Raw genomic sequence first — 21346 nt, 5'->3', positions numbered from 1 at the left:
AAGATCCAGATGGACACCTCCAATTGCATCCTGATCACACCGTGGTGGCCTCGACAGACGTGGTTCTCCCACGCTCTTCGGTTATCGAGAGGGGATTACATCAGGCTTCCGTCGATACCGAAGCTCCTGTCTCGACACCAGGGCAAGGTTCGACACGCAGATCTGTCGACCCTCAAGATGACTGCATGGAGGATAACAACTACTCCTCCTCTGGAACCAGAGTTTTGACTGTGGACCACATTATTTTGGCAGCACTAAAGCCTTCCACAAGGAAATCTTATGCAGCAAAGTGGCAAAGATTTCAGAACTTTGCATCAAAAGATGGTAATCAAATACCAGAATCTTGCCACTTAGCCCTTATCCTCAATTATTTATTGACGCTTTTCCAGCAGGGACTTAAGCTCGCATCCATCAGGGTTCACCTTGCTGCGATTACATCTTTTCATCGGGGTGTGGATGGTTTTACACCTTTTACCCATCCAACAACCAAGAAATTTCTGAAAGGTCTGAAGAACACGATACCGACTGTGAAGACTATCGTGCCGCCATGGAGCCTGTCAGTTGTGCTGCAAGCATTGACACGCAAGCCCTTCGAGCCCATGGCTTCGACAGACCTTAGGCTGCTTACTTTAAAGACTGTCTTTTTAGTAGCCATCACATCGGCAAGACGTGCAAGTGAGCTTAAAGCTCTTAGGATAGATGTCCCGTACACTATTTTTCATAAGGACAAGGTTGTGCTACGCACAGACCCAGCCTTCTTACCTAAGGTAGTGTCATCTTTTCATCTGTCCCAGCATATTACTTTGCCTGCTTTCTTTCCTAATCCAACTACACCTCTTGAGTCTTCCCTACATACTCTCGATGTAAGAAGGGCTCTTGCTTTTTACAAAGACAGGACAGACACTTTTAGAAAAACAAAGCAATTGTTTATTTGTTATGGGGAGCCTTCTAAGGGACTCCCTGTCTCTTGCCAGCGCTTGTCACGCTGGATAGTGGAGACAATTGAATTGGCCTACTCTATTTCTAAAATAGAGTTAATGAAACCTGTGACAGCTCATTCCACCAGAGCCGTCTCAACATCGGTGGCCTTCACCAGAGGTGTTCCACTAGCAGAAGTCTGTAGAGCCGCAACGTGGTCCACTCCATCCACGTTTGTCAAGCACTACAGTTTGGACACCCGTGCGAGGCAGGACTGCTCGTTTGGGAGGACAGTGCTCTCGGAGATCTTCAGATGATGCACCAACCCACCTCCAAAGGTATGTCAGCTTGCTACTCGCCCATATGTGTGATGCATAGAGACCACGAAGAAGAAATGCAGGTTGCTTACCTGTAACTGTAGTTCTTCGAGTGGTCATCTATGCATTCACACAACCCACCCACCATCCCCTCTTGGTGGTGTGAGACTTATAAATGACACTGTTATATTGTGGAATGTACTTTATTTTATTTACACTCATGTTTATGGGGGCACAATGTCGGACTCCTGTAAACTGAGGTAAGGGCGGGAACCCCATGGACATGCGCGGTAGCGTGGGGGGAGGGGTTCCCGCCAAAAACGTTCCACTCAGCTATAGTAGGTTCCGGTCTGGTCTCTGCGCAGGCGCAAAGCCCATATGTGTGATGCATAGATGACCACTCGAAGAACTACAGTTACAGGTAAGCAACCTGCATTTATTTCCTTCCAGTGTGATGTCTGCCAATTTATTCCTATTCTGATTTATGTTCTTAAATCAAGTTACCAATCCATAAGAGAACCTTTATTATCCTGTGTCTGCTAAGTTTGTTCATGATGGACTTTATCAAAAATTTAACCTGGAAGCACCAGGTTAAAAATGTCTACTAGATTACCCCTCTTCACATGCTTGTTGATACTCTCAAAGAACTCTAAAAAGGTTACTGAGACAAGACTGACCTTTTCAGAAGTCATGTTGATGCTTCTTCAGCAATACTTGTCTTTCTATCGCTGCAATTCCCTAGATCTCTGCTTCCTCACAGATCCCTTTTTAACAATTGGTCTTGCATTGGCCACTTTCCAATCCTTTGCTACAGAGGACAATCTTAGAAACATTTTACATCTTTTTGTTAGAAGATCAGCAATTTCACATTTGATTTGGAACCCTTGGATACCATCTGGATTTAGTGATTTGTGTGTTTGCAATTTGTCACCACAATTTGCCTCGGACTCCATTCCTAAAAATGGTATTTGAGTTATGGGTACCTGCCCTGCATCTGCAATGAAGACACACAAATAATTCAGGTTCTCTGCCATTTCTATGTCCTCTAATACTCTTTTAAGTCCCTTGTCATGTAATGGTTTAACTGCCTCCATAGCCAGTTTCCTGCTTTTGTTTTTGAACTTTTATCTTAATATCTTTAGTGCTATGCTACTAAAAGTCCTCTTTTGTAATCCTAATTGCTTGCATTTTGTTTGTACAAATTTGTGTTCTGGTTCTCATTTGGGCAAGTTTTCCATTTTTCTGAAGGGAAGCCTCTTCCCACACCTCACAAAATAACTACCTTGACACTGCTCATTAACCACACTGGTGATAGCTTGGACTTGGCAGTTCCTTTCCTGCCTTCTGGTATACAGTACTGTGCAAAAGTCTCAGGCCACCCAAGAAAATGTTTGAAGTTACTTTTCTAGGCATTATGTGTTTATTTGTTTGGAAAAACAGTATATAACAAAATAAATACAAATGAACATTAAAAGGTAACAAGAATTCCCTGTGTTCTCCAAAAAGTTATTGATTTCCAGAGAGAAGGCTAGAAGAACACAGGTTTTATTTCCCAATCCTTCCCTTGACGCACTCCAGCCATTCCATCTACTATATTTGTTAAATTCCACCACTAGCACACCTCATTCAGCTAATCAATACTTAAGTTGAATCAGATGTGCTGTATAAGCTAGCACAGGAGCGGTCTAAATGTTTTCTAAGCCCTGCAGTGGCTGTGAATCAATGCTGTGTTAGTTATACAATGCAGCCACTACAGGGCTTTTCTCCGAAGCTGTACATTGGAAAAGTCAGTTACTTACCCCAACTTTTCATGAAGAAGGTCACCAAGGTGCTGTGTGACCTCGCTCTGGTGGTGATGCTGGGTGAATGGTGACTGTTGATTGATTGCTGGGAAGGGGGGGGCGGTCTGCTACCCGGATAACCCCCGGGGAAACCCATTCTCTCTCCTGGAGTTGGGATTTCCCACCCCACAGCAGCAATACCACAGGGTTTTAGGGGAAGGAGCAGCAAAACGGCACCATGAAGACAGGCCCACATTTTGACAGACATAAAAAATCATAGCTTTGCATCAGCAAGGCAATTCTCAGTGAGCAATAGCCCGCCTAACCGTATTTTTAAGATGTGTTCAAGCTGTCAGAAATTTGAAGAAACTAGGCAAGTTGAAGACAGAAAATCCAGTAGAAGACCCAAAAACCTATCTGCGTCTGATGAACAGTATTTAAAGGTCACTACATTGAGGCACAGAAGTAAAGCCAGTGAAGTGCATGTTCAACATCTGGCAGAGTCATGTTGCACCAAAGTACACACTTTGACCGTGAGAAGTCTTACAAGAAACGTATTGTTGGATGTGTTTAATTCTTGTGGGAAGGCAACAAGCATAAGCGATTGCAGTATGTGGTCTCTGAGAACCCTAACACTTGCAAAATAACTTAATAGCTTGGAAAGATAAACACCCAACACCTATTTATTCAGTGGATTGAAGATTTTACTGCTCTTGCTGTTTTTGAATGCCTATTTTACAGTCATCAGTTTCATCTGAATGCTTATTTAGACGTACGCTCTGCTTAGATTAACACGTATATTTGAAACAGAAGCATCCAAACCCTTGTTTTCTGGTCTGCCTGTTATTTTCTCAATTGTGTTGTGAACAGTGACAGTAGTTGGACATGCTTTTATACGTGCTTTCCTTATGTTCTTGCTATCATTATTAATGTTTGTAGTTCCCCCTTTTGTTTAGTTTGTTATAATGGGAAATTAAATTTAAATAGAATGGATGGCTTACATGAAATGGCTTCTTGTAGATGCATCTCCAATTCTCTTTTATTTTCCTCTTGTGTGGGTCTATCAGACATCCACTTTAGTTCCACCAGTGCATCATGCATCATGCATCTCAGCTCTAAGACCAGCCTGACACTCCCTTTCATGGTCAAAAGTTGCCTATATCTTTTAGGGTTTTTTCCCATCCAGACTTCTTGATTTGTATTGTGGTTATTCCACAGAAAACAAGCAGATAGATACATATTTGAAAATTCATTTATTTTGTCAACTGAATTACACAAAACATTTTTGTTACATTGAAATATTAAGTAATTAATCTTTCATAGGGAGAGAATGAAGGCTAGGCGCTTGTTCACTCCAGTGATGTTTTGTCCTAAAAGAATAGATTCAACCTACTCACAATGTGCCACGGCATTGGAATATTTAGGAGTCAATTGTCCTTTGTGATTGAAGATTGTTGTGTGAATATATCCTTCACAGGCGTGGTCTTCTTAGCTTTCAGCCATTTTGTCAAGAACAAGAAGAGGCGCAAGAATTCTGGTCTTATTGGTTTCCACGATGCAACCATTTAATACCATTTCATCCAAAATTAAGTGTACTCTGTCTAATTTGAACATGATCTGTGTACACATCAAGTTAAGGATTTTTGTTTGATTTAGGAACAAGCAGTAAGGACTAAATTGGAAAATGCCATAACTTTATCAGTGCATTGAATTTGTATTTGATTAACATAATTCAAACTTCTAATAACAGAGTTTCAGTAATTATGCCAAAATTGCAACATTATGATTCATATTATAAACAAATATATACAGTAATGATTATATATTAATATGTGAATTAAAAGGGCTCTAGAAGGGAGAATGATATTGTAATTAGTTTTATTAATGATGAATATTGGTAATGAGTTTTATTCCAATAGCTATTGTAGTCTTTTGCAACTTGCATTCCGAGCCAATTTCAAATATTTTTGTAAAGTTTAGAACAAAGGTTTCCTTTTAAGATAACTCAATTTCTAAGGAGTTTAAATATCCACAACATTTGCTTAGTGACTATTCAAAACACTAAAAAGGAATTGGTAAAAATGAAAAACAAAAACCATCCAACCCTAATTGTTTTATTGTTCATTGTTTCACAACGTGTTAATTCTGCTATGGCAAACGAATGGCAAGTTAAATCAGTTCCATGTTATACATTTCTGTTTACAATAATGGTACTAGGTAGTGCAGAAAAAATTACATCCTACTGTACCCATTTATATCTCTAAATTAAAAACCATATTTCCATTTTATTTATATGTAAAAACAATATACCGTACAGCAATATAGAATACAATCAATATACACACTCAATTTCTATCAAACTATCACATCAAATTATCTGATAAATATTAGTGGCTCAAGCAAAAAGACCTGTATAATACCACACATATAAATTTATTAAACAAAATACTAAATAAGGTAAATAACATAAAATATTAAATATGATTTGTCAATCATTTAGGAAGTAGTAAAGCAAGAATATATATTAATTTCTGTACCATAATTATTTTTCCAATATCTAAAATAATATCCAGTAGACATTATAATGGGCAGTTCCTTGAGACCACCCTTTTCTTTGTCCTTTTTTGCATGTGGGCCTCCAGATAAATCCCACTACTACTTTGTTATACTTAAAGGTTTTACCACCAGTAGGCACAATATGCACATACTTTAGTTGGCATATACTCTTTTCAGCAGTTTTTCCACCTCTAATCTCCTTAATATATAGTTATCCTGCTTCAATCTTAATTGTGTTTTGTAAAGGAAATTGTTTTGAGGTGTGACATTATATGAGTTAGATCAGTCAGCTACTGTCCTTCTCTGTTCTCACTTTGCTAGGAACTTAAAGGAAAGTTATTCCAGATGAACTGTTACCGCTTCCCCCAAAGAGTCCTACAAATTGTAGTTTTTAAAGATGGTGCTCAGCATTCCCAAGCCCTCCCTGCTTTCCCAAAATAGCACAGTTCCAAGGATTTTCTAGGGAGAAGGAATGAGATTTGATTACAGTTGTAAATGAGGTGGTATTGGTAATGAGAGAATATTCTCTAAACAATATTATATGCAAGACTAATAATTGTGAAACCAGCTTTCAGTCAGTTTCTTATTTTTATAAGCAAGTCTTAACTTGTATCATGAAAAGATCACAATTACTTGAAAAGCTAAACTTTGCTATCCTTATTCAGAACTACTGAAGGTGTTTTCCTCATTTGGCAAATGGTTATTTAATGCATTCAGATAAAGGTTGTCAGAATCTAGTTATTTAAAGACCAAATATTTCAGTACTACAAGCTCGGCTCGTTTACAACTTGCATGCTTTCTGTATGCATCGCTGCTGTTATCACCTGAAAAAGTCTCTAGCCATTTTGAGGGGATCAATTAACAAGCTTCCAAAACAAGAATAAAGAAATAACTGCATTTCAAAAATCTGGTGTTTGTTTCCTTGGTTCAGGATTTGACATCCTAAAGCTTCTGCGGAGGGAGCTTGTGGAGATATGATGACAGGAAGCCTAAAGAAGTGTCCTTTTTCTTCCAGTGAGATATGAGCCTGCCCCACCCTGTTGGGCAGCATTCCACAACTAGTTACTCCTCATTCCACCAGCACGTACTTCATCTGCTATTGGGAATCAAGTGACTACAGCTAATAGTCAGTCCCTTCCCACTCAGCCCATTACTTCCTCATTTGCCCATGTTGCTCTTGGCAAGTGTTCAGTGTCGTTGCTGTGCCCTCTTTTGAAAGCCTTGCAGTTAAATGATGCCACTCTTACTATATTTGTAAGCCAGGGTTGGGCAGATATCTTCAAAGTCTAATGGTCTTGCTGATTTTGTGCAGGATTTTACCATGTAATAAAACATTCACAGGGAATTAACCAGTGATTTTGGCATCAAGGTTATGGTACAACCATATATATTAATCACGTGTACAGCATTTTATATTATTATTATTATTATTATTATTATTATTATTATTATTATTATTATTATTATTATTTATATAGCACCATCAATGTACATGGTGCTGTACAGAGTAAAACAGTAAATAGCAAGACCCTGTCGCATAGGCTTACATTCTAATAAAATCATAGTAAAGCAATAAGGAGGGGAAGAGAATGCAAACAGGCATTGGGTAGGGTAAACAGGCACAGGGTAGGGTAAAACTAACAGTATAGAGTCCAAACAACATCAGGTTTTAAAAGCTTTAGGAAAAAGAAAAGTTTTTAGCTGAGCTTTAAAAGCTGTGATTGAACTTGTGGATCTCAGATGTTCTGGAAGAGCGTTCCAGGCATAAGGGGCAGCAGAAGAAAATGGACGAAGCCGAGCAAGGGAAGTAGAGACCCTTGGGCAGGTGAGAAACATGGCATCAGAGGAACGAAGACATGGCATCAGAGGAACGAAGTGCTTACTTATCTTTTTGACAACCTAATAAGAACATAACAGCAAGGGTCTATCTACTCCAGCACTCTATTCCCACAGTGGCCAACCAGCTGTTGACCAGGGACCCACAAACAGGACACAATGTAACAGCACTCTCCCACCCATATTTCCCAGCAACTGGTGAATATAGGCTTACTGCCTATATTCAACCCCCTTTTAAAACCATCCATATTTGTGGCCATTGCCACATCTTGTTGCAGTGAATTCCAGAATTTAAATTATTATTACTCCCTTTTTACAGATGGGAACTTTGGTATGATACACCCAAATCCCACTCTGTGAGTGTATGACTGGTCTGGAATTTGATCCCAGATCTGCTTCTGACATTATCCATTGGAACACAATGGGTCTAAATGAAAAACGTGTTTAAAATAAATGGCTGAGATACAATTTGAATATATATCCATTAATATCACTGATTATTTGTATACTTAAAGAGTTTTTTTAGAGTTTACAACCAGAGTGATTGAGAATCAGTGTGGTGTAGCAGTTAGAGTAAAGGACTGGGACTCAGGAGACCTGGTTCTAGTCTCCACTCTGCCATAAAGCTCACTCTGATAGCTATTTCAGTCAATGAAGTTATCTGCTTCAATTATTTCATATCCCTGAAATATCTGCATGATTTATTAGAAGTGTTACAAGTGTGCAGTAATGTGACTTAATGCTCAGATTGGGGCAGTTGGTTCCGGTGCTGGATATATTTTTCGTATGTATGGTATGGACCAATTGAAAGGTAGCTTCCAATGTCCACGAATTATGCATTTCAAAGACCTTAGCTAAATTCAGTAACTCCCCCTGAAAATTAATGTGCTTTTATGAAATGTGCAGTGCAATCCTATGCATATTTAGTCAGAAATAAGTCCCATTCAGTAAGTGGGCTGGTAAATGTGCATAGGATTACAATCTAAGTAACAACTCATACTTATGGATCAGGTCATTTGTTTTTCCTTCCTGAAGAAAGCTGTTCTTTTGTTTCTTACACAGAAATTCATTTTCCTTTCAAAGCTGAATTTCTGCTACAGCAGAAAACCAATTTAAACGAAAGGAATTCTGATTATTTTTAACTACTCCCACTCCAGATCATGGTTTTACTGCACAAAACTACTGTGATAATTTTCCACTCTTGCTTTTCTAATCTTATTATTTAATGACTCATCTCTCCCTGAAATCGCACCTACTGCAGTTGTTTTAAAGAGCTTAATACAATTCCACCCACTTCAAAGCTGGAACTTCTCAAATGTACTTTATTTATTACCTTTCAGGGAGATTTGTGCAAATTTCCCCAGAAGGTAATAAATAAATAGCTAAATTTGTGCAAATCTCCCCAAAGGTGGAAAAAAAATCTATCAATAAACATCTAATTAGTGTATTTGTGCTCATTAACGGACTAGGCTGTTAAGGTTGTGCCACAAAAGCCCATAGAATATGTGTTGGGAATTGATTAAGGGGGAAACAAGCTACAACAAAGCTGCAGAGTGCCTGATTGTCCGTCAGGAGTAACATGCGTTAGCGAGCGAATAACCAATGCACTGCACTTATTTCAGGGTGGCTTATTGTGATGTGTCAACTGTCTCAGTGCAGTTAGCAGCAATCAGAGACCTGGTTTACACATAACAAGAAGCCACCATGATGAATTTTCCCATGGGATTTCTCATCATGGTGGTAGCCCCCTTTTTGAATATTCAAGTGTGGTGGAAGTGTGCTGTACCTTGTTATGTGCAAACCTGGCGAGCTTGGGTTGTAGAGGTGGTTAACAAGCCACCCAGAACCCATGGCCTGTTTTAGGGTTGTGGGTAGCTTAACAACCCCAACAACTCACCCTTGCTGGGTTTGCATATAACGACATGCTATGGTGCCTCCTCCATCACAGCTTGAATATTCAAATGGTGGCTGCAACCACACAAGAAGCCCCATTGAGCAATAGACCCACGATGGCTTCTCATTATGTGTAAACCTGCCCAAGAACAAGTGCACAAGAAAAGACTTGCTCACCTCCACAGCAAGCTTAGTTAACAGATCATCCTAACTCTACAGCTACTTAGCTACACCCAGCATAACTATATGCACATTCTCTCTGGTCCTACAGCTACTTACCTTTCTTGCTCTATGGACATTCACTCTAGCCCCACAGCTACTTGCCCATAGACTTATCTGCCACTACTTACCTGTATTACATACGGGCATTCATCCTGATCCTGCAGGTATTTACCAGTATCACCCAGCGAGCATCCATCCTGGTCCTGTAGGTACATTCCTCACTCTGTGATCTTTTATCCTGGGCCCTGCAGACATTTACCGTTATTTAGGGTGACCATATGAAAAGGAGGACAGGGCTCCTCTATCTTTAACAGTTGCATAGAAAAGGCAATTTCAGCAGGTGTCATTTGTATATATGGAGAACCTGGTGAAATTCCCTCTTCATCACAACAGTTAAAGCTGCAGGAGCTATACTAGAGTGACCAGATTTAAAAGAGGGCAGGGCACCTACAGCTTTAACCGGTGTGATGAAGAGGAAAATTCACCAGGTTCTCCATATATACAAATGACACCTGCAGAAATTCCCTTTTCAATACAACTGTTACAGATACAGGTGCCCTGTCCTCCTTTTCATATGGTCACCCTACCGTTATTGCACCAGAGACATTTTACCTTATCCTGAAATTACTTACTACAATTCCTGAGAAGTGAGCCTGATTCTGCAGCTATTGACTTGACTGATCTTGTACTTTATCAAGGATTAATACAGTATAGAGTTCTGCATTTATGTGGTCACCTTATTCATTTAGAATGAAAATAGAAGAAAGGGACATGTCTCCCTTTATAGACAGGGTACAGATACTGAGAAACAGAAAATGTTTTGATGCCTTAAAGAGATTTAATTCAGCATGCTTATTTCACTTGTATTTAAACAACAATGTGTAAAAGAAAAAGTAACCCATGTTAATTTTTTGTCACAATACACCACAAGAATTTGACCTGAAACAGGGGAAATGAAAGCATTCTTAATGGGATATAACTGTTAAATTATGTATAATGTTTCACTGGAATACCTGAAAACATTTAAAGACAGTAGCATGCACTTCCCTTACATTGTTTAAACGTCAGAGTAAATAAAAAAAGATACTGAAAATCATTGACATACATGTCAATTTTAGCAACCCAGTTCAGCTCTCTTCTACTAAGATTGTTGGGGCACCTTCAATTTCATTGTCTTTACATATTAGTTCTATTTCTCTCTGAGACATATATATTATCACATGCTTCTTAAGCATTATCAACTGAAAAACATTCATTACAACTTTGAAACTTGCCTAATATTGTATTTGAAATTGGCATGCATTCATTTTTACTAATGAACTTATGAAATGGGAAATTTTCTGTGGAAAAAAATAAGCACTGGAAAATTTCCTGCCGCACATCTCTGTGAAAAAGACAGGTGTAAATGAACATACACCGTTTTGGATCCCACTTCCTGGTTTTAGCCAGACAAAAGGTTTTAACATAGGAGGATAATAAATTATTATTAAAGAAAACGTCTGCCCTCTTTTTGGCCCACAAAAGGGTCCCCAAGTCCAGATACAAAACAGTAAAACACACTAAACTACAATAAAAATGAGATAAAACCGATCAATTAAATCATTAAAGCAGCACAATTTAAAAGTACATTGCTACAGGAGGAAATTAAAACAGATTAAAGGCATGGTGGAATACACTTTTTCGCCACCTTCTAAAACTCAAGAGAAAGGGAGCCAAATCTCTTTTAGTAGGGTAGGGTGACCATATGAAAAGGAGGACAGGGCTCCTGTATCTTTAACTGTAATGTAGAAAAGGCAATTTCAGCAGGTGTCAATTGAAGAGGGTGAAATTCTCTCTTCATCAACACAGTTAAAGCTGCAGAAGCCCTGCCCTCTTTTGTATCTGGCCACTCTACTATAGCTAGTGTAGCTTTAACTGTTGTGATAAAGAAGGAATTTCACCCACTTCAATTGACACCTGTTGCAATTCCCTTTTCTACGTTACTGTTAAAGATACAGGAGCCCTGTCCTCCTTTTCATATGGTCACCCTAAGTAGGGGACTCCACAACCTGGGTGCCATGACCAGGAGGGCCTGCTCAAGTGCACCTCTGAAAGTGGTGGAATAGTAGAAGGCAGAGCTGGGCTTCAGTTGTGGAAGCAGTCCTTCAGATGAAAATGAACGACGACAACATGCAACAAGACCTATTGGGCTCGGCTGTTGGGCAGTATAAAAATGTAATAAATAAATAAAACCCGTATCCCTTGTTTACTCCTGTGTCAATATGCTTGCACTGAGATCTACATCTCAGACACTTCTCCATCCCACCTTCCTCTGCCACCAGACGTGAGGCTGGTGCCACCACAGAAACTTTTCACCGGTGGTGCACTGTGTGTGGCATGTGCTCCCCAATTTGCTATCATTTTGGTGCCAGCTTGCAGACTTTGAAAATTTTCTAACTTTAAAAGCTTTTGAGTCTTTATACTGCTGTTCGTTTTAATGGACTGGAGTTTTATACTGTGTTATGCTGTCCTTTTTTTCATTACTTTTTTGGTTATTTTAAAATATTTCTTTTCTTTTTGGGTAGTTTTTGTTTACTCCTTTGTAAGCCGCCCTTGGAATGCAGATTTGGCCATGGCATATTTCAGAAAAATTAATAAAAATAAATCTTAACAGCTCATGCTCAGAGTTAGTTACTGCTTACTTGAGGACAGAGCTCCTCCTTTGTACAATTCTGTTGGCACAGCTACCATGTTCATTTTATTTTATTTATTTATTACACTTATATACTGCCCCCATGCGGTTTACAGAAATTCTAAAATTAAGATAAAAATGAATATACAAAATTTAAAATTCTAAAACACAGTACATACACACATAAAGCATTAAAAACCGTTAAAAAAAACTAAACATGTGGGTGATTAAGATGTATCTATTGAAGCCTGATCAAGCTTAGCCATGCAGCAGCTAGAGCAAGATGCAATTTTTATATTTTTAGAGTCCCCAATGATTTTGGCTCAGTAGGCACATTTGGAATTTTGAGAGAATGTTATGGGTTCTCTCACAAAATGGCTGCCATGGGGGTGGGAGCTTGCCCATTCATGAAATGGGTGCCATGGTGGGCATTGCTGGTCACAAAACACTTATTTTCCAGAAGTCAAACTGGTGAGGCTAGAAGAAAATTAACTTGCCCAAGAACCTATTTACATCGCAGAGGTGGGTTCTGAGCTCCAAAACACAAAACCTCTCTTTTGAACTGAAATACAGATGATGCTGAAGGCCAGCACTTCCCTTTATAGTATGCCAGTCTCCAGTTAAAAAGAGAAATTTTACAAAATCTTAAGAAATAAATCAGGTGGGGCAGGGAACTTTGTGGGCACCTAGAGCAGTGCCCATTAGCACTCCACTGAAGAATCAAGTTTCAGATCAAAAATCCCCTTCTATAATTACGCCAGCTTTTCTCTCTATATAAACGTATGTGACCTTTAAGAATTTACCTCCACACTTTCACTATTCAGATACTTCAAACCATCAGTCCTCATATTCTGGCTTGGCCTCTTCTGCTGGCCACAGCTAAACCAAAAAGTATGGCACCACTTTAATTTAGTTCTGTATCAAGAAGACTGGCAGAGGCAGGAAGTAACAGGAACATAAAGAAAATAAATAGACTGGTGGCACAGAAAAGGATACATCTAATTCACTCTGAAAGGGTAAAAAGAAAAGGCTGTTTCAGCAAAAGTACAGGACTGATATTATTTCACTAAATAACCATTAATATTATTTATAAAATTTATTTGTATACTGCTATTTGACTTGCGAGACCACATTTTTTATATATATCTCCGCTCATCCTTTGCAGCCATTTTCTGTACAGCTCTTTGTTGTAAAGCAAATCCCCTTGAACAAGGTGATCTACTAATTTGGGGGGGGGGGGGCTTCTGCCATACCTGGGATGAGACAATGAACTATACGGAGAACTGCAGCTCCTGACTACAGGAAATCCTACTAAGTGCCCCTTCATTTGGTTTGGAAATCCTACCAGATATTGCTCTCATAGTTTCAATACTATATTCTGCAGGCATAAGGGCTATGAGCTGGAAAAAGTGCAGAAAAGGGCAACTAAAATTATTAAGGGGCTGGAGCATCTCCCCTATGAGGGAAGGTTACATCAACTGATATTGTTTAGCTTGGAAAAAGGAGACTAAGGGGATATATGATAGAGGTGTACAAAATTATGCATGGTATGGACAATGTGGATAGGGAGACATTTTTCTCCCTCTCTCAAAATACTAGAACCAGGGGACATCCCATGAAGCTGATTGGTGGGAGATCCAGGACAAAGAAAAGGAAATGCAGGTTGCTTACCTGTAACTGTAGTTCTTCGAGTGGTCATCTATGCATTCATACATATGGGCGCTGTGCCCGCGCTGAGACCTGAACCGGAACCTCAAATAGCTAAAAATAACATTTTAGGCGGGAACCATCCCCAGCACCACTGCGCATGTGCACACGGTTCCCGCCTATACCTCAGTTTACAGGAGTCCGACATTGTGGCCCCATAAACGTTGTATAAAAAATATTTAGTGTAATTCAAATCAAGAAAGTATCAAAATACACCACCAAGAGGGGATGGTGAGTGGGTTGTGTGAATGCATAGATGACCACTCGAAGAACTAGTTACAGGTAAGCAGCCTGCATTTCTTCTTCGTGGTCTCTATGCATCACACATATGGGCGATTAGCAAGCTGACATACCTGGAGGTGGGTTGGTGTGTCATCTTAGTATTTCAGACAGGACCGCTCTTCCAAACGAACAATCCTGTCGCGCCCTTACATCAAGGTTGTAATGTTTGATGAACGTGAATGGAGCTGACCACGTTGCTGCCCTGCACATTTCTTGTAGAGGGACACCCCTTCGAAAAGCCACCGAAGTTGCCATCGATCTAATGGAGTGGGCTATCACGGTGTCAGACAACTGCAGAATAGATAAGGCGTAAGCCATCTCAATTGTCTGCGTTATCCAGTGGGAAAGACGTTGGCAAGATATGGGAAGACCCTTACGAGGTTCCCCATAACACACAAACAGCTGTTTTGTCTTTCTGAAGCTTTCTGTCTTTGCCTTATAGAAGGCAAGAGCTCTTCTGACATCTAAAAGATGTAAGGTATGGTCCACTGGTGTTGACGGATTAGGGGGAAAAGCAGGCAGTACAATGTCTTGTGTTGTATGAAAAACCGACACTACCTTTAGTAGAAAGGCTATATCAGTACGGAGTATCACTTGGTCCTTGTGAAAGGTTAAATAAGGTGGGTCGACTCTTAATGCCCTAATCTCGCTTGCCCGACGAGCAGAAGTCACTGCTACGAGGAATGCTACTTTAAAGGATAATAGTCTTAGGTCAACCATAGCCAAGGGTTCGAATGGTTTCTTTGTCAAAGCATGTAGCACTACCGAAAGACTCCAAGTTGGTATTATGTGTCTAGTTGTTGGTACCGTATTTCTTAGCCCCCATAAAAACTTTTTCGCTACCGGGTGCGTGAAGGGTGAGTAGTTGTCGATGCCATGATGTGATGCCGCGATGGCTGCCAAGTGGACTCTTAGCGATGACATCTTTAAACCCTGTTGGTGCACAGAGTAGGTACTCTAAAATGTGCCTGATAGAGCACGAGTTAGGCGAGTGTTCCTACTTCTAGAAAAAATAGAAAATCTTTTCCATTTGCTAGCATATGATTTTCTAGTCGATGGTTTGCGGGACGCTAGCAATACGTCATCGATAGTTAAGGTGTTGGGCTGCAGAGTGATATTCTCCACGCCATCATTTTCAATGTCGACAACTCCGGATGTCGTATAATGCCTCGATCCTGAGTCAACAGCATCCATATCGACGGGAGCCGTATGTAATTGTGGTTCGACAATCTCAAAGCATGGGAGAACCACGGTTGTCGAGGCCACCAAGGGGCTATCAAGATGCAGTCCGATTTGTCCCTCTGGATCTTGGCTAGGATGCGTGTTAACAGTGGAAAGGATGGGAACAAGTAAAGTAGGGCTCCTTTCCATGTTCTGGTGAACGTGTCCCCTAAGGAATGTCTGCCCTTGCCTGCTCTGCTGCAGAATTTGGGGCATAAGGCATTGCTTTCTGAAGCGAAGACGTCGATCATGGGGGCACCCCAGTATTGAAAGAGGTCCTGCCTTGTTTCGACATTGAGTTCCCATTCGTGGTCGGTATGGAATGATCTGCTCAGAAAGTCTGCTACGGTGTTCGTCTTCCCTGCAACATGGATGGCGGTTAGGAAAATGTCTCTCCTTATGCACCAGTTCCATATCCGGAGCGCTGATCTTGTCAGGGGATGAGATCTTGTGCCCCCCTGTCTGTTGATGTAGCAGACGACAGTAGTGTTGTCGGTGGCTACAAGTACACTGTGTCCCTGTAAAGATGGCAGAAAAGCTTTCAATGCTTTTTCTACTGCCATCAACTCGAGGTGGTTGATATGCTTGGTCTTTTGTGGCATAGACCACCTGCCCTGGACCTGGAGCGATCCGCAATGAGCGCCCCACCCTAGCAACGAAGCATCGGTAACGATCGTCTTCGATGGGCTTGGGGCTTGAAAGGGAACTCCTTGAAGGAGATTCTTGTGCACTGTCCACCGCAGAAGAGATGATCGCACCGACGGTGGTAGAGATAGTCGAGCCCGATGAGCGTTGGTATGGAGATCGAAGGTTCTGAGAAACCAGTTCTGCAGGATTCTCATCCGTAACCTCGCAAACCTGATGACTGCGATGGTCACGGACATTAGCCCCAGTAGTCTCTGTATCGACCACGCAGTGATAAGGCGTCGAGCTCTGATATCGAGCACTTGGTTGCGTAGGGTTATGGCCCTCGATGTTGGAAGGTAGGCTCTTCCGTCTACTGACGACAGGGTAATACCTATGAAATCCATCCTTGTTTGGGGTGTTAGGATGGACTTTTCTAGGTTCACCCACAGACCCAGGCAGTCGAGAAGTTGCAGGGTAGTGGCAATGCTTTCCTGTAGGGTAGTGCTGTCATCTGCTACCAGTAGCCAGTCGTCTATGTAGGGATAGACGGAGATTGCTTGTTGCCTGAGGTGAGCACATACCACCGCCATCACCTTCGTGAACACTTGAGGTGCTGTTGCAAGTCCGAATGGGAGGATGGTGAATTGGAAGGGTTGGTCCCCAACTAAAAATCGGAGGAAGGGTCTGCTGGATTCTCTGATGGAGATGTGAAAATACGCGTCCTTCAGGTCTATCACAGCAAACCAGACATCTTTCTGGATTAGTTGAAAGATCGATGCCACCGTGATCATACGGAACTTTTTGGGGGTAATAAAGGTGTTGAACTGTCTCAGATCTAATATTGGTCGAAGACCCGCATCTTTTTTCAGGACAGTAAAGTAACGGGAATAGAACCCCTGATTGATTTGGGGAATAGGTACGTGGGAGATTGCTCCCTTGCCGAGGAGCGTTTGAATCTCTTGGAGAAGGAGGGCAGAGGGTGTTGTTATCTTTACTCCCGAAAAAGGAGGGATGGTATTGAACTCGATGCTGTATCCCTTGCGGAGGATGGTAAGGACCCAAGAGTCCGTCGTTATTATTTCCCATTGTTGGATAAATTGCTGCAGTCGGTGACCGAAAGGTGGTAGGTATGGAAAAGGTGGTAGGTATGGGCAAGGGCAGTCAACGGTGCTGTTTCTTGCCAAAATCCGGTTGTTGTCGGACTTGTTGGTACCGAGGTTGGTAGCTTCGCTTCTTTTGCATTTGTTGCTGCTGTTGTCTCGGCTGCTTATCATAATGAGAGCATTGTTGCTGGAAAAAAGGTTGCCTGGACCAACGTCTAGGCCTATACTGGATTGCTGGCGCAGTAAAGCCCATCCTTTTGGCCGTTGTACGGGCCTTGTGGATAGAATCCAATGCCTCATCTGTTTTGGCATTAAAAAGGCTTTCGCCGTCGAATGGTAAATTTTCGATCCGTGTTTTGGTCTCATGGCTCAAGCCAGCCGACCTGAGCCATGCATGTCTCCGGAGGGCTATGGAGCCCATCATGGCTTTAGAATCACAATCCGTCTGATGTCTAGCAGTGCTAAGTTGTTGCTTCGCTATTGCCGATGCTTCTGCCTGGAATACTCTGGCTAATTCCCTCTTATCGTCAGGTAAATAGTCACAGAGTGATCCTATTTTTTCCCACAGGAAAACCTGGTAACGTGCCATGGTGGCTTGGTAAGTAGCGGCTTTTAATCCCAGCGAAGTAGATGCATAAATTTTCCTGCCTAGGAAATCTAATTTTCTTCCCTCTTTATCGACAGGAGCAGAATGGATTTTTTTGGATTTCCCCTGTGATGATTCGACGACAATCGAATTGGGTTTCGGGTGTTGGAATAAAAATTCAGCTCCCTTCTGAATACGATACATCGCTTCAAGTCGCTTTGAAGTTGGTGCCGTGGAAGATGGTGCGTAGATGGGGTCGTCAAGCCTCTCTAGGGGCTGCTGGGTTACAAGCCCTAACAATTGAGCCATTCTTAGAATGTGCTCAGAGAAATGTCCCATATCCTCGGACGGAGATGCAGGGTCTTTAGAATTTACTGCATCATCAGGTGATAAAGATGAAATTTAATCCGACTGATAGTCATCTTCTGGTGACATGGATTGATGTTGTGGGGAAGACTGCAAAGGTTGAACTTCTTGTTCTGATTGCTGTGGTAGTACGGGTACGATTGCTGTGCTCGATACCGTAGCTGAGTGATCACGGTATCGATGCTGCGTTGGCGGTGCAAAGTGGTCACGGTACCGACGAGGAGTCGGTGCGGGTGGCGGTGGCGGCATGGTGCCAGGAAGAGTTCTCGATACCGGTGGAGGATGAGTGAATTCCCTCTCCATTGGTTGTCTGTAGTGGTAGTAATAGTCATCTGTTGGTAAATATGCCTGTGGGCGTTAGTATTCCCAGTCGCCCCAGTCGCGACATCTGTAGGGATCAGCATATGTTGATTGCCTGTCCCAATCAGAACGCGGTGAGTATGAGCGCTCTCTGTAACGCGTAGGCCTAGGTGATCTAGATCTGGCTGGGGAGATCGGAGGCATAGGTTGTTGCGCCTGTCTGTCGAGGTCTGCGGCCACTTGCTCGCATAAGGGCGCTTCAGGCTGTACCAATCGTGTCGGTGTCGAGTCTCTAATCTCGCCTTCCAAGATTGACTCCAGTGGCCTTGGTAGCGACGTCGGTACCGATGCAGGCCTGTTCGATACCGTAGCGCTTGGCATGGTAGACATGCACGGAGAGGAAGATTTGTTAGAGTCCTTTCTCTTTTTCTTCCTTTTCTGCAACTCTGCAGACTTTGGGATCCGGGCTTTTTTAGAAATTTTTCTAGCCACAGAGCTCGCCAAAGAGCGACCAGGCGTGAGGGGTATATCCATCCTCTTTTCTGCCATGGTCGTTTCCGAGATGACGAACGTTTGTACGCCAGAGCTCTGGTCGTCATCAATACTCTGTTGAGTAAGAGTAATGGTCTTCTTTTGACTTGAAGGCTTTTCCATAGTCTTCTGTTTCGGAGTGTCGCTCGCTCTGAAGGCTTTCTCCCACAAAATAGATCTTAGCCGGTCGGCACGATTCTTGAGTGTCTGTTTAGTGAAAGACATGCAATGGCGGCAAGTCTCGACTTTATGTCCCTCGCCTAGACAGATTATGCAAAGCGAGTGGCCGTCAGTCGGAGGGAGTTTAGCCCGGCAGCTAACACATTTACGAAAAGGAGCTTTTACTGCCATAGGACCAGCAAGGCCCCAGTGACCCACGGATCACCGCGAAAGAGAAAGTAAGAAATACTAAAAAAAAATTAAAAAAAATTTAGATAGTAAGGAAGAAACAAGAAAAAGAAGAGGATACTGAGAGAAAAGGAGTGATTTAGAGGTAAGAGATTTACAAGAAAAAACGCTAAGAGGTCAGTTTTCTAGGTCTAGCCACAATGGCGGACGACGAAGAACTGAGGTATAGTCGGGAACCGCATGCACATGCGCAGTGGCGCTGGGGATGTTTCCTGCCTAAAACGCTATTTGTAGCTATTTGAGGTTCCGGTTCAGGTTTCAGCGCGGGCGCAGAGCCCATATGTGTGATGCATAGAGACCACGAAGAAGAAGTACTTCTTCATACAGCACATAGTTAGATTATGGAATTCACTACCACAAGATGTAGTGATGGCCACCAATTTGGATGGCTTTAAAAGGGGGCTTGATAAATTCCTAAAGGTGAAGGCTATCAATGGCGACTAGCCCTGATGGTTGTGTGCTATCTTCAGTATCTGAGACAATAAGCCTGTGTGCACCAGTTGCTGGCGAACATGGGTAGGAAGGTGCTGTTGCACCATGTCCTGCTTGTTGGTCCCTGGCCGAGGGCTGGTTGGCCACTGTGTGAACAGAGTGCTGGACTAGATGGACCCTTGGTCTGATCCAGCATGACACTTCTTATGTTCTTTTGAGTTCAGACATCCAGACATGCCCCTGCACTAATCCAGCAAAGGCAGTTCCAGCAAAGGCAGTTCTCCATTCAAACCCCTGTGCCCCACTTCTGCCCCAAAAAGCTGCTCCACAGGGTTTGCTCCCCCCCATCTAGAAAAGCATGAGATGTAGCACTGGAGGAGGAATCAGCAGCCATCGTCTCCCCCCTCCACCCAATTCCTCCAAGGGAGCCTCCCATGAATGGAACTCTGCTAATGGGAAGTCTGGACTCTGCCCTATGTATAAACATTCTTTTTTTATTGTTTTAAATAAAAGCTGAAATTCCCCAAACCCAACCCTTTCCCACTTGTGCCCAACTGTAGGAATACACAAGCCCTGATTTATGTCTGTTCTGATCACATCTTTTATTGGCGTGTTATGTGAATATGCAATGAAAATAATAACCATGACATTCCCTTTGCACACATGTATCTCTGCATGTCAGGGACCATGATGCACAGAGTAAAAAGCCCTAACATGCATATGTCAAGACACCATTCATATAAGGAAGCACCATATATATTTTTTATCTAAAAATCTGCAAGCCTTATTCTAAGCACCTTCTCCTAATACTTGATTTGGCTGGTTTGTGGTTATAGCATATTCAACAAATGCTACATATCTATTTCTGAAACATTAACTGTTGGCTAAAAGATGCAATCTAATAGTAATGTACCACTTGCACCACCCCATAGGGACTGTCTAGTTTGTTAAAAATTAGAGAGCTAAAAGGTTGGGTGGATCGCATCATGCATGATTCTATTTAAATAGCATGTAACGCATGGAATAAATGAATGACATATCGGACTGTTAGTTCCAAAGAAATGAGCTGGTGGAAACAACAAAAATGAAAGCAATTAGTCTCTGTGCTAAATTAACTCATCATATATGCAGAATTCTGGCAATGCCCCAAGCTAGGACGATAATGGAGGAGGAGGAAGGAACAAACTGTAGGAGAGAAAATAACATCTGTCCTCTGCTAGAGAGATGTTTTGTCATCTCAGTATTTTTAGATTTGTGAGTTTCAAAAATTGCTTCAAAGTGCTATATTTATCTAATGGCGTTTGCTGAACTTACATTCAGATATCAAACCTTGATATCTGATATCCAATGGAAGCATTTGAAAAGTAGGACTAAGTCATCAGTCCCTCTTTTAGCCTTTGCTCAAATTCTCCTTGATTTCTTAGGCTAGAAAACCAGAATTCTATACATGTGTAAATATATATACTTGGACCATCCATGTATTTAACTTGAGCTACATTGGCTTTGTAATTTTTCTAACTTTTGATTCAGATCATTCCAAGAGGCTAAATATTGACACTCTGATCTGACTTCTGTGCACAGGTCTATGG

The 21346-nt window shown here is 41.7% G+C and overlaps 1 protein-coding gene across 3 annotated transcripts in view; it reads right to left on the bottom strand.

Moving 5' to 3' along the window:
* Positions 1 to 4069: 4069 nt before the first annotated feature.
* Positions 4070 to 21346, bottom strand: part of AP4S1 (adaptor related protein complex 4 subunit sigma 1) — a 36887-nt gene continuing 19610 nt past the window's right edge. For all 3 annotated transcript variants that reach the window (XM_063117770.1, XM_063117772.1, XM_063117771.1), the window contains exons 5-6: positions 13191 to 13202; positions 4070 to 4633 (exon numbers count right to left, since the gene is read on the bottom strand). In XM_063117770.1, coding sequence (XP_062973840.1) covers positions 4505 to 4633; positions 13191 to 13202 — 141 coding nt within the window. In that variant the 3' untranslated portion in view covers positions 4070 to 4504. The remainder of the gene's footprint in view (positions 4634 to 13190; positions 13203 to 21346) is intronic.

Source organism: Elgaria multicarinata, chromosome 2, assembly GCF_023053635.1.
Source record: "Elgaria multicarinata webbii isolate HBS135686 ecotype San Diego chromosome 2, rElgMul1.1.pri, whole genome shotgun sequence".
Taxonomy (NCBI): Eukaryota; Metazoa; Chordata; class Lepidosauria; order Squamata; family Anguidae; genus Elgaria; species Elgaria multicarinata.
This window is presented reverse-complemented; position numbering and strand designations above follow the sequence as displayed.